Genomic DNA, 17,315 nt, shown 5'->3' with positions numbered 1-17,315 from the left:
GCTTTCATTCATGCGTGGCTAAACGTACAAACGTGGCACAGAGATGAAAAGCACAATAATGTCTGCGGGCCATTTCGTGTCGACGATAGAATCGCCTTCAAGGACAGATCCTATCTATCTTGAAGCTTTTTTTTTCGAGAGTACGCCAATGGCGTACCATAGCTTTATAGAAGAAAAGAGTATTATGTACAAAAAGTCCGTCCCGATGCGAACATACGGAGACGGAGGTCACACACAGCCAACTCCACACATACATGGACTAGCTCCTCACAAATCTATGTAAACCACCTACACCTAGCCCGATCGAGCGCCACTCCGCGATCTCATCCGGAACAAGGGTAGGAATGAGGTGCGCCGGTCTTTGCTGCTCAAGCCTGTTGAAAACCTTGGCATTCCTTTGCTTCCAGAGGGTCCAAGCAACTGCACTAACCAGGGTGTTGAAACCACGTCTATCTGCTCCCCCAAACTTCTTCCTCTCTCGAAGTCACCAGGCAGCGAAGGTATCGTGGCGTGTCGTTCCTAGGATATTGATCCCTAGCTGGTCAAAGATCCGGTGCCACACTTCCTGTGCAAAGGTACATCTGGCCAGAATATGATCCACGTTGTCCTCGTCCTGCATGCATGTGTAACAAGGCGACGGGAGGTCCTGAAGTCCATGTCTTGCCCGTCTGTCTGAGGTCCACACCCTGTACTGCAACGCGAGCCAGATAAATAGTTTGCATTTCAACGGTGCGTAGCTCCGCCAAGTGCATGCCCCGTCGGCGATCTGGGGACGTTGGAGCAAAGGTGGTCGTAGACCGACTTGGCCGAGTAGCTCGCCGTAGACGAAGCCGGCCAGGCAAACACGTCCGACGCGTTCATATCTCTTTGCACCGTGTTGATCACGTGGCAGAGGTGCATGCACTGGATCTGGGCCGTAAACGAGGCGGTGATGTTACAGTCCTCCTTCCATGTCTCTCTCGTGAGGGCTTGTTGCACGGTGTGACTGTTGACCACCCGGGTTTGCACCGTGGCCAACAGAAGCGGCGCGATGTCGGCAATCCGGAAGCCATGCAACCATCTATCACGCCAGAAAAGGACCCCATCTCCTCTGTCAACCGTGATTTGGACCATCGAATCGAACACAGCTCGTGCGTTGGCATCTTCGATCATCGACAGCCCCTGCCAAGGCCGTCTAGGATCAGTTCTCCTTAACCACTCCCACCTAACTCGGAGAGCAAGGGCGTGTGCCTTCAGATTTCTAACGCCCAAACCGCCAAGTTGCTTCGGTGTGCAAACCTTATCCCAAGCCACTAAGCACTGTTCTCTGTTCGACCGCTCCTTGCCTGCCCAGAAAAATGATCTCATCCATTTGTTCATCTCCTCGAACACCCACTCCGGCGCGTCCGCGATCAGCAAGTGGTGAACGGGCCTAGCAGAGACAACCGACTGCACGAGGACGAGGCGTCCCGGCCGCTGAATCAGGCCACGTTGCCAGGCCGGCACGAACTTGCGAACCTGGTCCAGCATGGGCAGCCACTCGGCCCGGGTCAAACTGCGAATTGCCAGCTGCAAACCCAGGTACCGACAAGGGAACTCCATCATCCCACACTGCAAGATCTGGGCCACCCGAGCTTTATCATCATCGTCCCCACGGATCAGAATGGCGGAAGACTTGTGGTAGTTGATTCTCAAACCTGATGCTTCCCCAAAAGCAGCCAGCATCTCCCTGACAGCCAAAAGATCCTGACAAGATGGCTTAATGAAGAGTGCCACATCATCAGCGTAGATTGAAAGCCTTTGCGTTGCCGAGATGCCCGCGTAAGAGCTAAGCACACCCATTTCCGTAGCCTTGATAAACAGTGCCGTCAGAACGTCCATGGCGATGACAAAGAGCATCGGAGATATCGGGTCGCCTTGCCTCAGGCCACAAGCGTGCAGAAAACTCTTGCCTGGCACTCCATTGACCACAACCTTGGTGCTAGCCGAGTGTAACAGCGTCATCATCCAGCTCATCCATCTTTGACCAAAACCCTTGGCTCTCATCACTTCAAAGAGGAACGGCCATGATAGCGAGTCAAAAGCCCTTGAGATGTCTAACTTCAGGAACACGCCCGGCACTTTCCTCATGTGAATCTTCCTCGCCACTTGACGAACAAACAAGAAATTGTCATGCAGATGTCTGCCTTTTATGAAACCGGACTGGTTCACTTCCACGATGTCTTGCATTTGGTTCCGCAGGCGGTTTGCAAGAACCTTCGCAAAGAGCTTGGGAATGCTATGAATGAGGCTGATCGGCCTGTAATCACCTATCTCTTCAGCATCCGATTTCTTTGGAATAAGAATGATGTGTGCCTTATTGAGCTTTGCAAAACCCCTTCCGTCTCCCACAAAAAGCTTCATCAAAACTGCCATGACATCAGACTTGATGATCTGCCAGGCCTGCTGGAAGAACGCCCCTATGAATCCGTCCGGACCTGGCGCACGGTCGCCGGGCATATCTTTTATAACTTGCCACACCTCCTCCTCGGTGATCATCTCCTCAAGCATGCCGAGCTCCCTTGGTTCGATACCCAGGAAGTTTAAGTCTAGGGTGTGCCCTCTAGCAGACGCAGTGCCAAGTAACTGCTCATAGACCTCCGCGAAGGTATCCACCATGCGCTCCTGGTCCGTGATGATCTCAACCCCCCTCTTGATATGCGGAATGAAGTTTTTGGAGCGACGTCCGTTCGCCACCGCCTGAAAAAGCTTGGTGTTCGCATCTCCCTCCTTGATCCATTTCATTCTTGATCTCCGTCGATCGATCGTCCTCTCCAGAGCCGCAAGCCCCAGCAGCAAGTGCTTGAGCATGCGTTTGAGCCAAGCTTCGATCGCCTGAAGCATTCTCTGTTCCTGCGCGATGTCCAACCGGTGGATGATCCAAGTAGCGACCCGCATCATAAGCTTCACGTTCCCCAATTTGCGCTGGCCCCATGCCTGAAGATAGACAGATGTGTTACGAAGCAGGGCGTCGAGCCTCTTGTACGGGTCCACAATGCCTGGGTCACACACCCATGCCTCCTTCACGGCCTCCTCAAAGCCATCCATCTTGGTCCAGAAAAGCTCGAAACGAAACCTCTTCTTGGGGCAGAAACTAGCACTGGTTGACAGGTGCAAAGGAGCATGGTCCGACACCCCGGTCGAAAGTGCCTACAGCAAATAATCCGGGTACTCCATCTCCCAGTCCACCAAGATCAGGACTCTATCAATCTTGGTAAGGGTAGGCACCTCACGCTCGTTGGACCACGTGAACTTCCGTCCGTGCATGTACATCTCCTTGAGCTCATGATCGTCGACGAACTGCTGGAAAGCATTCACCATAGCCCTGTTAAGATTATTATTATTATTCTCCGAAGCTCGAAGAATTAGGTTAAAGTCCCCCAACACCATCCATGGACCCGGGCAAGAAGCACGCCTCGCAGCAAGGTCTTCCAAGAATTGGCACTTAAGCTCATCACTTTGTGGTCCATAGACAACCGAGATCCACCACGGTTCGCCAACTCTCGTGTGTACCAAGCCGGTGACAAAGTTAGCATTGTAAAGGAAGTTGTCAACCGAGAGCACCGAGCCATTCCACGCAAGGAGGATGCCACACCTCGTCTCATCAGCCGGAAGGTAAATAAAACCATCAAAGGATGGCCCTAAGCATTGCATAACAGTGAACTGGTCAATTACATCCATTTTCGTTTCTTGAAAGCAAATCAAATTCGGCTTCACCGAGCTAACGAACTCCCTCACAGCCTTGCGTTTTGCCAGATTGGTCAAACCTCGAACATTCCAACATAGCACCTGGGGGTGTAGATCCATGAAGAGATCAAGCCCCAACTCCTAAGCCAACTATCTAGTTGACCGTAATCATCACAGAGTTGCTCGCCTCTAGCTCTTCCGCCGATGGAATGGTCTTGCCAAAAAGTGCTGCGATGATCCGGACGTGTTGCTCCCTGAGAGGCGAGTCAAAGAGCGCCTTGAGCTCATTGACGACGCCCTCATCCCCCGTCAAGTCCTCTGGAACCAAACCGAGGGCGTGTAGAAGCACATTTTCCACCGGTCCATCCTTTGAGCGTTTGGTTCCAGTCGCCTTCTTTGAGGATCTCGTGGCCCTCTTGGGCGTGAAAGGTTCAGCCTCGAGGCGACGCTGTGACGCCTGAACCTCACGAAGAAGCGGGGGGGGGGGGGCAGCCGCTTGATGATGTTAGAGCAGAAGCTCTTGAGCTTGCCGTAGGCCTGAACCTCTTGAGCTATCATCCCCTCTGTCTCGCCTCCGAATTCTGCTTCCACCAGACAGAGCTCAGTACCAGGCGCACCGCCCCCTATCTCCTGCACCTCCCGAACCGCTTCCGTGGCAGTCTGTTGTAACTGGGGCGACCCTTTTTTGCTCACCAGAATGAGCGCGCCAGCCGCCTGGTCGATCTGCCCCGCGCCGGACGTGCCGGACGTGCATGTCTCCATGCATGGCGCATGCACATGATTTCCATCACCGGCCCCACCAGTAGACAACACCACTCGATTTCCTACACCAGACCCACCAGTAGCCATCTCTGCATTTGATCCGGGCGCGGGGCCCGCCATGTTGCACACCGCCACAGCTGCGTTGGGATCCCCAGCCGGTCCCACCTCCTAAGCTCCGTCCTGCATCCCAACCCCCAGCACGAGGCCGCAGTCGCGCCAGCTGCCGGGGCGTCCAGTCTATCTCGATCCTCGGGAGCCACCATGCCTGTTTCATCATTCGCCCGCGGGCCACTGCGGGAATCACTCGGGCAGCGCGCGCCAACCACCACATCGTCCGCCCGATCCGATGACAAGCCCAGGTGTCTATCCTGCCCCAACGACACCGTGACGGTTTCCATTGGACGCAGCTCTGTCTCCTCCGCCCGGGGCCCCACCTTTCGAGTGCGCCCGTCCGTCCCAGCCACTTGTCCTCCCTTGTCCGCACCAGTCAGATTCAAAATTGGTTCTAGAGCCGTCCCGCTCCCCTCTCCATGTGCCTGCTGACCCGAAAGGCGGTCAAAAGCAGACACCATGACGGCCACCCTATCCTGAAGCCTATCTGGTGGCCCCACATGCAGAACTTTCGGGGCGGGGGCCATGGGAGGAAGGCGCCAATCCAGTCCCTCGTTCGCCCTTCCTGCCACGCCATGGCCGCCGCCACCGCCGGAAGACTGGCCCTGCGCACCACCGCGCACATCTCTGACACCGAATTGCCAAACTCGCTGCTGTGGCCTCTGCCCACCGCCTCCATCATGGAAACCGTCCGGGGAATCTGGCAAGCCACTTTGCCCATTGTCAGAAGAACTTCCCAGGAACCACGGCTCCCCTGCTTCACGGAAGTCCGCCACTGCATTGATATGGATGAGAATCTTGTGCTGCAACAATGGTGGTGGGATCTTCGAGCCTGGCTCCGGGATGGCCAGCCAGCGTAACGAAGGAATCTCCTCCGGGTTTGCAGTCCATGCAGTGAGCCTGAACGCAGAAAGATCAGCCCTTGAACTTGACTCCGGCGCAACTGAGTCCACCTTGCACGTCGTCCCCAACAACTCCTCCGCTGTCTCCCGATCCCAAGCGTGTGGCGGAATTCCCTCCATGACAATCCATACCTTGAAGCCCATGGTCGAGAAGACTGCCTGCGCTGCCGGTTCCATGGCCTGAAGAACAGCCTATCGCCCTCCCACTCCACGGCCGGGTACAATGTCACCCTGTTCCGAAGCTCAGCCGACGCAAAGACGACCAAAAAGTCCTCCGGCCGATAAGGATGCACCGAGACCTGGTCCGCCGAGATGTCTAGCCGCCCCGCCAAGATCTCCAGCACCCGCTGCGGCGAGAGGCGTCTTCGGGCACCCCCAACGTAGGCGACCATGGCGAAGCGTAGCCGGCGCTCCAAGTCCTCCGTGGACTGCGAGCGCCGCACCACACAAAGCTCCGACGCGCCTTCCCCCGCGTCCATCGCGACCTGGAGCCGTGGGGGTGCGAGACACGGCCAGGCCGCCTCAGCAGCAGCACGAAGCGAGGGGGGTGCAGCGGCGGAGGCGGCGGGGGAGGGAAGGCCGCACGAGGCACCGGGTGATCTGGGCTGACCCGGGGCGACGAACGGCGTGCCACCTTGGCGATCGCTCGCGCCGGAGCTCATCAGCCGAAGAGGGGCTCCGCGGCCTCTTGCAATCGCGGGAGCCATGACCCGGCCAGCCGCACCTGATGCAGGCCTCTTGGTTGGTGCAGTCCCGCCGGAAGTGGCCCTTCTCGAGGCACCTAAAGCACTTGTCACGCATCTCCGGGATCATCTCCGCCGGCGGCGGCGAAGGCACGCGCCGCCCAGCCGCAGCATCTTCGCCCTGGCCGCCCTGTCCATGACGGAGGCGCCAGAGCTCCTTCTTGGTGGGAGGAGGCCGCTCCCAGCCCGCAGCAGGGCCCTCCAGGCGTGGCGCGGAGTCCATCGCCGGCTGCAGGTCCGACTCAGCCGAGCCCTCCGAAAGACCCAACCCAGAGACCACCGGCCTCTCTCCCGTCGGCCTGACCTGGAAGGAAACAGATCTGGGGCTGGCAGCCATGGTCGCACGAGGAAGCAGAGGGGGGGAGGGAACAGATCTGGGTGGCCGGGATGGCCGGAGTGGCACGGCCCGGGGCGCGGAGGCGCGGTGGACGTCGGCGCCGGAGTAGCGCACGGCGGGGAAGGGGGAAGGACCTAGAGTCTCTAGGTTATAGGTAGGTCCAAGCGATAAAGTCAATCATAACATATTGGGGAAGTGGAATCGCAGGAATTCGGTGAGCATCAATTAGCCAAAACATCTGCATGATAAGAATCACCGAAACATCTTGAAGCTTCACCCAGGTTCTACGAGGCAGGACGGAGCCACCGTTTGACCGTCCACGAATAATTCACCAGAAGAAAAATAACCCGTGGCCTGCGAGAGGTGTCCGCCGCAGTTTACTCCCAGGGCCGCCGGTTCCGGTAAATCCCTTCCTCGACCAGGCCAGGCCACTACCAGGCCCACCACTACCGCCGCAGCAGGGGCAGGGCACGAGCAGTCCGTGCACCGCCACTGCCGCGAAATCCTTCCAATCCAAGGCGCACCTCACCGACGGGAGGCCTTTCCAGTCCCGCACGCCCAAGGCGACCGCGTAGCAGCGGAAGCAGATCGATCGCAACAACGGCGCTTCCGGAATTTCACCCTGCACCCGATCGGCAGGCAGCGGGAGACCGGTGGTGAAAAAGGCGAGGCGGGCAGCACGACGGGACGGGTGGGGCGACACCCGCTGGTGTGTGCTCTGACGTGACCACTGGGCTCAATGATGGAGCCCGGCGCCGCAACGAGGCCGTCACGAGGCCCCGGCCCCGCCACGGCCGGGCTGCGGACGAGCCGAGATCGCCGCGTCCCACCACGTGGGTCGTGCGCCCTCCCTCCTCCTCCTCGTCACGTCTCCAGCTCCAGGCGTATGCGTCCATGCGCAACCCGACGCCGGCGGCCGGTGCGGCGTCCTCCTCCTCCCCGGCGCACGCACAGCTCCAGCTTCCAAGTGGCGACGGGGCATCGCAGTCACATCACATGATTGACCGATTCGCCGCCTTGCGCCCTCTCATCGGCGTCCACATGATCACTCGTGCATCTGCATAATCTGCTCTGAACTTCGACAGCTCACGGTCGACAGGGCGAGGAGCGCGACTGCACAAGAATCATGCGTCACCGGTCGTGATCCCCGGCTTGTACACACTCATGCACAAAGTGGCGCCATTAATCATGGCTCTCCGTGTGGCAAGGAAACCCCGGCCTACTACAAATAATTTCTCACTCACCGATTGATGAATGAATGAATGAATGAATGATCTCTCAAGTTAAGTACTGCTACTAGGCCAATCAGATCTTATTAGTCCTATCCAACGGCCACTTTACTTTACCATACCAATCAGCAGATGGCATTCAAAACGCCGCACGAGCTCCCGTTCCATTTTATCGGCCCCGGCGAGAGAAAAGGGGCATCCAAGAAAAGCCTCCCCTGTGTCCTGAGCGAGACGCTAGCTTTTCCAGCGAGACCGCTTTTCCGGCGTAGCAGCCGTAAGATCTCGGCAAGGCCGGGCGACCTCCACAAGTAGCTAGCTGCCGCTGCTGCGGCCCAGCGTCGTAAATTCAGGCATGGCATGTGGCAGCTTTTTAGAAACTTGACCAGTGCCCCTCCGCAAACAAACAAGCAAACCACACACACCAACCTTTCAACTGCATCATCAACGGTGAACATTTTGAAGAGGGAAAAGAAGAAAAGAACCAGTGCAAATGGCTCATGCCTTGCATATGCCACTAGCCTTGCAGTACAGTTCACAGGATAAATCTTTCTTAACTTCTAGTACCAGTAAGCAGGAGTAACATTCAACTTCTACTACTAGCAGTAAGCAGTAGTAATAACATTTACCAATCATTTACTAGGGTCATCGAACAAACTTCAGATTCAGACTTAATCTCCTCCAGCATAGCTTAGCAAAGAGAAAGTAAGTACGCAACACAGCATAATGCGCCACTAGAGGTGTTTGGTTTGGAAATGCTGAAAACTTGCAACTCCAATTCATCACACACGGTACTGTATCAGACACCAGTTACACTAAATCATGTAGCAGTAGTAGTAAAGACTACACAGAGAACCCATTTCTTATCTCGGTTTCGGTACCCGCTACGAAATTAAAATCTAGCAGTACTACTGAGTAATACAAGTCATCGGTGGATTGGAACCTTTTTGAATCTGGATCAGACGGCCGGCGGGGAGCAGTCCGGGCACCGGACGAGGCCGTTCTCGTTGCAGCCGGCGCAGGTGCGGAACCCGCCGCCGCCCTTGAGGCTGTACCGCTTGTGGCTCCCGTCGCAGCTGCCGCACAGCACGTAGCGCTCGCCGCCGCACCGCGCGCAGGCGGCGAGGGGCGCGGCGCCGGCCACGACGCGCCGCAGCTCGCCCGACTCGTGCAGGCGGCGGAGCTCCTCGGCGCCGCCGAGGTGGCGGCCGCCGACGAAGACCTGCGGGAGCGTGATCCGGCGCGCGCGCGGGAGCAGCGCCGTGAGCTCCTCGAGGTAGCGCGCGTCCATGGCGAGGTCGCGCTCGTCGACGGAGGCGCGGAGCCCGCGCAGGATGGCGCGCGCGGCGCGGCAGTCCTCGTAGGTGCCCCGGACGACGTGGAGGGAGGTGTAGTAGAGCACGACGCGGCGGTCGGCCTCGGCGGCGGGCGGCGGCGCCTGCAGGGTGCGGAGCGCGCGGAGGGCCGAGGCGGCGACGCGGACGCGGTGGAAGACGCGCGCGGCGGAGGGGGAGCACGGGGGCTGCGGCGGGGACGGGGAGGGCGCGGCGTGGTCGGAGCGGAGGAGGGCCTGGAGGTCCTTGAGGGAGGGCGAGTTGAAGGAGAGGCGCGGCGAGGCGGCGACGAGCGCCGTGGAGGAGCAGGTGGAGGCGGAGGAGGCGGAGGTGGGGGAGGAGGAGCGCGTCTTGACCCAGGGCAGCCACATGGGAGGAGGCGGGTGAGGGAGGCCGGAGATGGGGAAGAGAGAGACGAGATGCCGAGACGGAGACTCGTTTGGTTTTCAGTTTGGGAGCGGGGCGGGGGGAAGGGAGGCGTGTGGCCCTAGCTGGGGTAGCTTCGTTTCGTTTCGTTTTGGTTTCACACTTTTTCGGTTGCGAGGTTTGGAATTTGAAGGAGGGGTACTTGTTTTTTCCGTTTTAGCCCTTGGAAGTTGTGAGGTTTTTTATGGACATCGCTCGTGCATGAATTTTTATTGATGCTTAGGTAAAATACTCCTGGATTATTACTCTAGTCAATCACCACACCAATCTATTATCAGCTTTGTCTTTTTCTGAATTATTTCTTTGTGATGTAATAACTTATGTTCTATGTGAGTCTGAATAGGGCAATTGTAGCTCATTATAGACTTGAGCCCGGGTGATCTATCAATGTCCGGAATGAAGACAGCAACGAAACTAAGCCAAGGTCTGAAGAACCATCAGGGTGAGGATGAAATGCCATAAGAACCCAAAGCTAGATGCTTCTCCTCGAAATGTGTTGAGACGCATCAGTTGTTTAACTGACAGATTATTGGTGCAATACATCACCCTTGGAGTAACGGCTATGACCAAAGCTAACAATAAAAAGTGGTGCTCGATGGTAGGGAGCTCTTATATTTTTCATAGAAATATGTAGGATTATGATCCTCGAAGAAGTTCGCATGTGGATGATTGATAAGTTAGATTCCATTCCATGAGAATTTTTCTGGCGGGTTTTTTATGTACTTGTTTTCTCTATGGTAGAATAAAACAATCTACGGACATCACATGACAATCCCAAGGTTTTCGATCCATGTGTTATTTGAGCCCTACTAAGAAATAAAAGCCTGAAAATCATGCATCGATTTGTCAACGGTTAGGTATGATGCATGCCTACACATAACTAGTAGAAAGGTTCGAGTAAAGGCTTGCTTTGGTTATGTTTGATGGTGCAGTTGCATTGAGGACATCACAATTACCATTTATTCCCTCCGTCCCACAATAGAAGATCGTTTTTTCAAGCTAACATAGCTTGAATACAATCTTATATTATGGGCCAGAGGCTAAATTCTCCATTTTGGTAACAGATTGGTGCTATGAGCAAAATCACATTCTAATCATAATTTGTACTCCTGTAGATACACTCTTTCGAGCGACAAGTAATTCTGAACCGAGGTAGTATTAGTTTTAATCCTCTTTAGCACTATTTTGTTGGAACTAGGAAGTCATAAGCTTTAAAGCAATTAAAGGAAAACACATCTTTTGATATGATTTACGATGATTTTGCGTCACTAACACCATATTTTTTTTATAAAAGTGCATTTTTTATTAACACCACCTTATGAGGAGCGGAGATCGTTAGAAGAACACGCGTGAATAATTTATTTTCACGCATCTAGAGTGCAATTTGACTAGCGTTACAAGAGCACCTGCTCGTACCATCGGTCTTACAGTGTGGGATCCAGCTCCATGTCATAAATATACTCCAAATGTGTGTGTGTGTGTGTTTTTTTACCCAAAAACAATAGAACAACCAGTCTTTGATATAATTTATATATAAGGTAAAATATGTTGAAAAAGATATTAACAAAAAGGAAGAAGAAATAAGGCAAAGGACAGCTATAGAATTCCAGACGTGTGTTTGGCCTCTATTACTACGTGATCTTACTCACTTAACCGTACGCCATAGATATTGCGCATAACAAACAGGGCAGCAGTTGTGCGATTTAACCGCAACAGAGGAGTGGCCACAGCAAATGATTTGTTTAGGTAAAAAACGCAGAGTGGGTGCGTGGGAGGAGAATCGGCCGGTGGCAGGACGGCAAGAGGACGCGGTGGCTCGTGCTGATTTGCGGAAAGGCATGGCCCAGCCCCACTGCGTCGCCTCTTCTTTATGTTTCTTCATGTACCGCTGCTGCTGTTAATGACAGACATGTGAGCTTAGCTCTCCCTCCCCTCCACCCATTCAACCCAAACCCACCACACTGCCAGGTGGGCCACCTTATCTTAGTGGACCCGTACACCACTTGAAGAGCGTGAAGATCAAAGGATCTCAACTGAGTTTAGGCAGAGTATTCAGATATTTTGAGAGTTATCAGAACTTCAGTTAGTACATGGAGTAGCATAACGGGCGTAAAGGTAAGAAAGACTTTCACCAATCTAAAACATTGATTGACACTCGCATTTGCCTACTGACTGAACGGTCCCGATGCCATTACGTTGTGTACCACGGGGATGCTTATTCAGGGGTACTCAACCGGTACTCGAGAAGGGCATGGCACGTACTCATACGGTTGGCTTTTTCTGTAAGCATGGGCATGGGCATGACGCGTCAACTGATGGCGTGCCGGCCTTTTCTCCCACCTACAGTAGCAGTACTGCTACAGACGACGATGAAGGAGGACCAGCGAGAATATCTTCAGCTCGCCACGGAGTTTCGCTGTCGACTGCTCGCTCATATCCGTCTTTTCATTCCCGTTTGTACCATGATCCCTCCCTGCGTCCACGACCGTCACCTGGCAACAACCAACCGACCGGACCTGCATCCCGTCACAAAACTGTGCTTCGAAGCAATGCCAAGCGAGTGACAGCCAGCGGCGCAAGATCACTAACCTCGCCGCAGCCTTACAGGCGAGACGGCACCGACGGACCAGGAGGAGCTGCGCTCTTGCCATCTTTCTCAGCAAAGCCTCGTTCCGGCGGCCGGAGTTGGAATTTTCGCCCAGGTGTACCGCTCGATCGACACGGGTTTCTTTTCCTGACCCGAGCCTTGACCATATTACCATTATTGTATGGACAGCCTTGAGTCTTGTCCACTCTACCTTAATTAGGAGGTGAACTGGAACCGCGTGCGTGTTGCTCGACCCAGCGGTTAGCAGCATTGACAATCTGCGCAAAATTTTGTGCTAAGTACTATTCCTTCCGTTTCAAATTACTCGTCGCAGAAATGGATGTATTTAGAATTAAAATACATTTAGATACATCCATATCTGCGACAAGTAATTCGAAACAGAGATAGTACTAGCGATGTTTGGATGGCCTCGAAGCCACCGGGGACATGTCAAGCATACGCTTGCTGCACCGCACGCGACGGACGGTGGCCTACCCTGGTGGGTGCAAAAGCTTCGGCTTAACCTTTCTGCAAGGACATTAATTGCCGGAAATGTTAACGCCCATACGTGTGGGCGTTCACCATCCCGACCACACGCAAGCATCTTCGTTGGCAACTGTGTGCACGAATCTTGGAACAAACCGGCCGGTTTTCTGCGCCACGTAGGACGAGGCGCGTGTGCGGTGTGCGAGTTAGTTCGCCCGCACGTTGGTTGCCATCCCGCGGTCAGCGGTTGCCACTTGGAGGCGTGCGGTGGAACTGCTATGCGCCCGCACGCCACGCTCCGATCGCGGTTGACGTCAAACACGTCGCACACCTCTGCCCCCTCTCCCTCACGGTTCCATTTACTCACCCGCACCGCAGTTACTGGCACAACCCACTCGCATTTCAAACCATTGGAGGAGAAGGCGAGGGGAGAAGGCGACGGCGGAGGCGGAATAATCGACGGTGTTCGCGGCCGTCGGTGGGGCTCGCCGGAACGAAGCGGCTTCGCCGGAGCGCCTGCGGGTTGAAGGTAATGCTCGCTACAACTCTCGCAATCCCTTCCTGCATTTTTCCCCCTTCCCTCCCTGTTCGATTCCTCGATCGAGATTCGTAGAGATTCGGGCGATTCGGCGATGCGTCGGCGTTCTCGGCGGCGCCGAAGTCGTCTGCTAGCCGTCGCGGCCGCGGCCGCGGCATCGTCGGTGTGGTTATGCCTGTTCGGAGGCACGCACTAGTCTTGCCTATGGATTGGGCAGGTGTCTCCCGCTTTGTTTGATGCGCATTGGTTCGAATTTGTGTTTGCAGTCAGTTCGTGGAAGAATTTTGAGGGTGAATTTGAAGTCGCGGTAGTTGCCATTGAACCCTAGATCTAGTTAGTTGGGTTTTGAAACTGTAGTATGAGGCGAACTTGATAGTTTCATTAACTATCATGATTGTGTGGCAACTAACTCCCTGAACAAATGTGATAGTTGCCACAAACGTGTTTCCCCTTTGCAGCAACAAATTACTGAAATGACTGTGTTAGTTGCCACATATAAGCTTTCGCATGGGGCAACTATTTTTATTGAATGACTATGATAGTTGCCACACACACGCTCTTCCATGTGGCAACTAAATTTGCTGAATTACTGTGATAGTAGCCACAAACATGCTTTTTCATTGTGACATCTAATTTTTCTGAATGATTTGTGATAGTTACCACACTGTGATAGTTGCCAAAATCGGTAGTCAATGCAGTTTCAGGAGCCAACTGCACTGGACGACAACTAATGTGCACATCAAGTGTGCCTGTTGCCACTTGGATAGTATATTCATGTGGCGAATAGAATGTGAACACATTGTCTGTTGCCATTCTGCAGATAAGACAGTGTGGCAAATTGGCTGCATAATGTGGTAACCAAATTTGCATATCAATTGTGTCAGATGCCATACATATGCTTTGCATGTGGCAAGTTTTTGACTGACCACATCATGTCTGTTGCCATGCCGCAGTCAGTACAATATGGCAAATTCATTGTACTGTAGGCGCATTTTTTTTAATTTTTTTTGTTTTGCCACAATGACTTTGTGATATCTGATCACACTGTGGCAATTTTTCAGGTTCTTGCATTAGATGTGGTTTCATCGATTTGTTGTAGTATGTGTTGCATTTCAGCACGGCAATTTCATCCTAGCACATTTCTGCCGCTGAACAAGTGGCATTTGATTGGTGTATTTTTAGGACAGTGTGTGAGCTGCCACATCTTAGTTTTTCTGATGTGGAGGATTCTATGACTTTCTATCGTACTATCTTGGGCTAACATGACAACTTAAACATTTTTTGTTTTCAAGTGCATTTACCATATGTACACTTTTTTTACTTGATAATGCAACCAACGTGCTTACTTGCCACGTTTATGTTTCCGACAATCATAGGAGGGGTGCGTGTGTGTTCATGTTATTTTTTCTGCATTCACTAGTTGACATTTTCTGTTAGGTGGCAACTGCTTACCTCTTGCATTTACATTTCCACCATGACAATTTGGTCTGTTCCTATCTCTGCAGAATGACTCGTGGCGATCATCAAAACGATGATGATGATTTCATGGATCCACCACAGCGTAATCGGGCAACTGGACGGAGAAAAGAGGGTGATGAGGTAAATGTTCACACATCCCCCCTTCCTCCTGATTTATGTTACTGGTTGACACCTCGAGCTTGCAGTCGTCTGACACGAACTAAAATTTCATGACATTGCAAAACATGGCAACAACTGATCACTTTTTGCAAAAACATGGCAACAACTGATCACTTTTTGTCTGTTTTTTGCAGAAGAAGAAACCTATTCGCAAGAGAGCCTCCCAAAAACGACTGACTGCGTTGACTGACAAATTCACCGACGATCAGAAGGGGGCTGCTGCTGAGATGGGTATGCAGTCTATGATGGATGTCCGGTGCATGAACCTTGTCAACCCTGTATGCGACTGGCTTGGTGAGATCTACGACCCCGCCTCCAGGGAATTCGTGATTCCGGGACGTGGAAGACTATCGTTGAACGAGGAATCCGTGTTCTGCACTTTGGGTGTGCCTCGTGGACATATGAAAGTCCCGTACGAGGTCAACAATGAGATGAGGAAGCGTTGTTCCCCCATTTATTTCCTGGGTCTGAATCCATGCCGAACACGTCTGAAGTGGCAGATTCGCTGCAGGCCATGACGACGCATGGAGATGTTTTCAAGATGAAGCTACTCATGTACCTCATCTCAGCTGTTTTCGCGCCGACCACCTCTCTTCACCCAAGCAACAAATGCTTCCCCATCCTGGTGAATGATCCATCTTTACTACTTTATTTTTCTTTCATCTTTTTGGCTCCGATGTCATGTGTAAAGCTAGTGACTGCCAGCGTTTTCCGATGTTTTTTTTCATTTGATTTCTGATGCGGCAACCTTTTTTTTGTCCTGAAATTTTGTGTGGTGCAGGCGGATCTGGGAAATGTGAAGAACATGAATTGGTGTAAGTTTATTGCCAACTTCCTGCATGATGCATTCTCAAGCAAGATGTACCAAAAGGGTTGTCGACTGCATTAAATGGTATTTTTTTACCAGTTCTTTCTGTGAACACTTTTTTTTAACACACTTTTATTCATTCATGGCAACCTGATCATAACAAGATGGCAACCTGATCATATCAAGATGGCAACTGCCATAATGACAATATGGCAACTGGCATAATGCCAATATGGAAACTCCCATCATATTAGTATGGCAACTGTCATCATACTATGATGGCAACTGCCATCATAACAACATGGCAACTGCTATCACACTATGATGGCAATTAGCACATGTAGATGGCATCTTCTTCTTTTTCTTCTATTCTTTCATGCACCTCAACTTGATTATCATGGGAACATATATTATCCTGTTTTCCTCCACACAGTACCCATGATGGCAACTGATATTTATTTCTTTTTAAAATTGTTTTGCATCAGCTCATGTACGTCGACTGTCTTGACCTATCCACCGTGGATTTCACTTAGACAGGAGGCCCGCCGCGTGCGCACAAGTTTGCTGTTTCTGCGTGGACTATCAACGCTGTCAAGGCTATGCTTGCCGCAGACAAGGCTACTGACACCACATATGGAAAACTGCAGGTTAGTTCTGGTTTCTTTGCCCACACGGCATGCCTAGAAATTGGCATGAGGCAACCGTCTGTGGGTCATAAGAGATGACTACCTTTGTTATCCATGGCTGTCTGAGTACTGTATCCATGTCTCATTCCACATGGCAACTCTTTTCATTCATGCTTAAACTTACACACTCTCTCTTACGTCCTAGCTTTTTTTTCTTTTTTTGTTCTTTCCAGCTGATGGCCAAGCATGCTATAGACTACAGCGTGTTTGGGGGGCCTCAAAACTTTGGAAAGTGGATGGACATGCACTCAGCTCCGTCTTGCCCTGCCGAGGTAATCAAAAGATCTACATCTATGGTTTGCCGTGGAGTATTTTTTGATGTCGTGCAAGTGATTGCAATACGGTGGTTGTCGTGGTTTTGTCACGGCAGATGTCCAAGAGAAAGGACTTAGTCGTGGAGCCATCGCTACAGGTTAGCTTGAAGGGGTTAAAGCGGACACAAGGACACAAGAGAGTTTATACTAGTTCGGCCCCTTCAAGGAAGGTAAAAGCCTACGTCTAGTTGTGATGGAATTGATGGGTGTTTCGATGACTAGGGAGCAAATAAGCTTCGCCTATGTCTCGAGTTGTTGTCTGTTGTCCTTGAACCGCCGTCGGGTCATCCCCTTATATACATGGGTGACGCCCGTCGGTTTACAGAGTCCCAACACCGGCTCATAGATGTGTCCGGTTTGGTCTCTACTTATTCCTTACTTACAATACAAGTTACATATTGACGCCGGTTTACGGCTACAGGCTCTCAGCCGATTATGGGTCTTGAGCCCTCATCTATCTTCATGGGCTTTAACATGCTTAACTACTGACGAAGTTAATCCGACCCAGATAGGCCGGTTTACACCCAGTAGTAATATCCCCAACATTAGGCCCCAGATTGATTTGAACAGGTTCATGTCAATCCTTAGCAAAACTTCATCTTCAACGTCTTCTTGTAGTTTGGTGAACCGTCGTGATGTCATCTTCTCTGATTGCTGTAAATCGGCGTGACGTCATCTATCATAAAGAAACTATCCATGATACCTTTTTGTT

The 17,315-nt window shown here is 52.5% G+C and overlaps 1 protein-coding gene and 1 pseudogene across 1 annotated transcript; both read right to left on the bottom strand.

Moving 5' to 3' along the window:
* Positions 1-4,524: 4,524 nt before the first annotated feature.
* Positions 4,525-8,288, bottom strand: LOC147980604 (uncharacterized; annotated as a pseudogene).
* Positions 8,289-8,542: 254 nt separating this feature from the next.
* On the bottom strand, positions 8,543-9,655 carry LOC125545189 (uncharacterized protein At5g39865-like). The gene has a single exon (XM_048709070.2). The coding sequence runs from the start codon at positions 9,489-9,491 to the stop codon at positions 8,745-8,747; it is 747 nt and encodes a 248-aa protein (XP_048565027.1). The 5' UTR covers positions 9,492-9,655; the 3' UTR covers positions 8,543-8,744.
* Positions 9,656-17,315: the final 7,660 nt, after the last annotated feature.

Source organism: Triticum urartu, chromosome 3A, assembly GCF_056163025.1.
Source record: "Triticum urartu cultivar PI428250 chromosome 3A, HENAU_Tu73, whole genome shotgun sequence".
Taxonomy (NCBI): domain Eukaryota; kingdom Viridiplantae; phylum Streptophyta; class Magnoliopsida; order Poales; family Poaceae; genus Triticum; species Triticum urartu.
The sequence above is the reverse complement of the archived record's forward strand: the minus strand, read 5'-3'. Positions and strand labels throughout refer to the sequence as shown.

Coding starts and splice junctions, on each gene's coding strand:
- LOC125545189 (XM_048709070.2), bottom strand. CDS start 9,491: ATGTGGCTGCCCTGGGTCAAGACGCGCTCCTCCTCCCCCACCTCCGCC.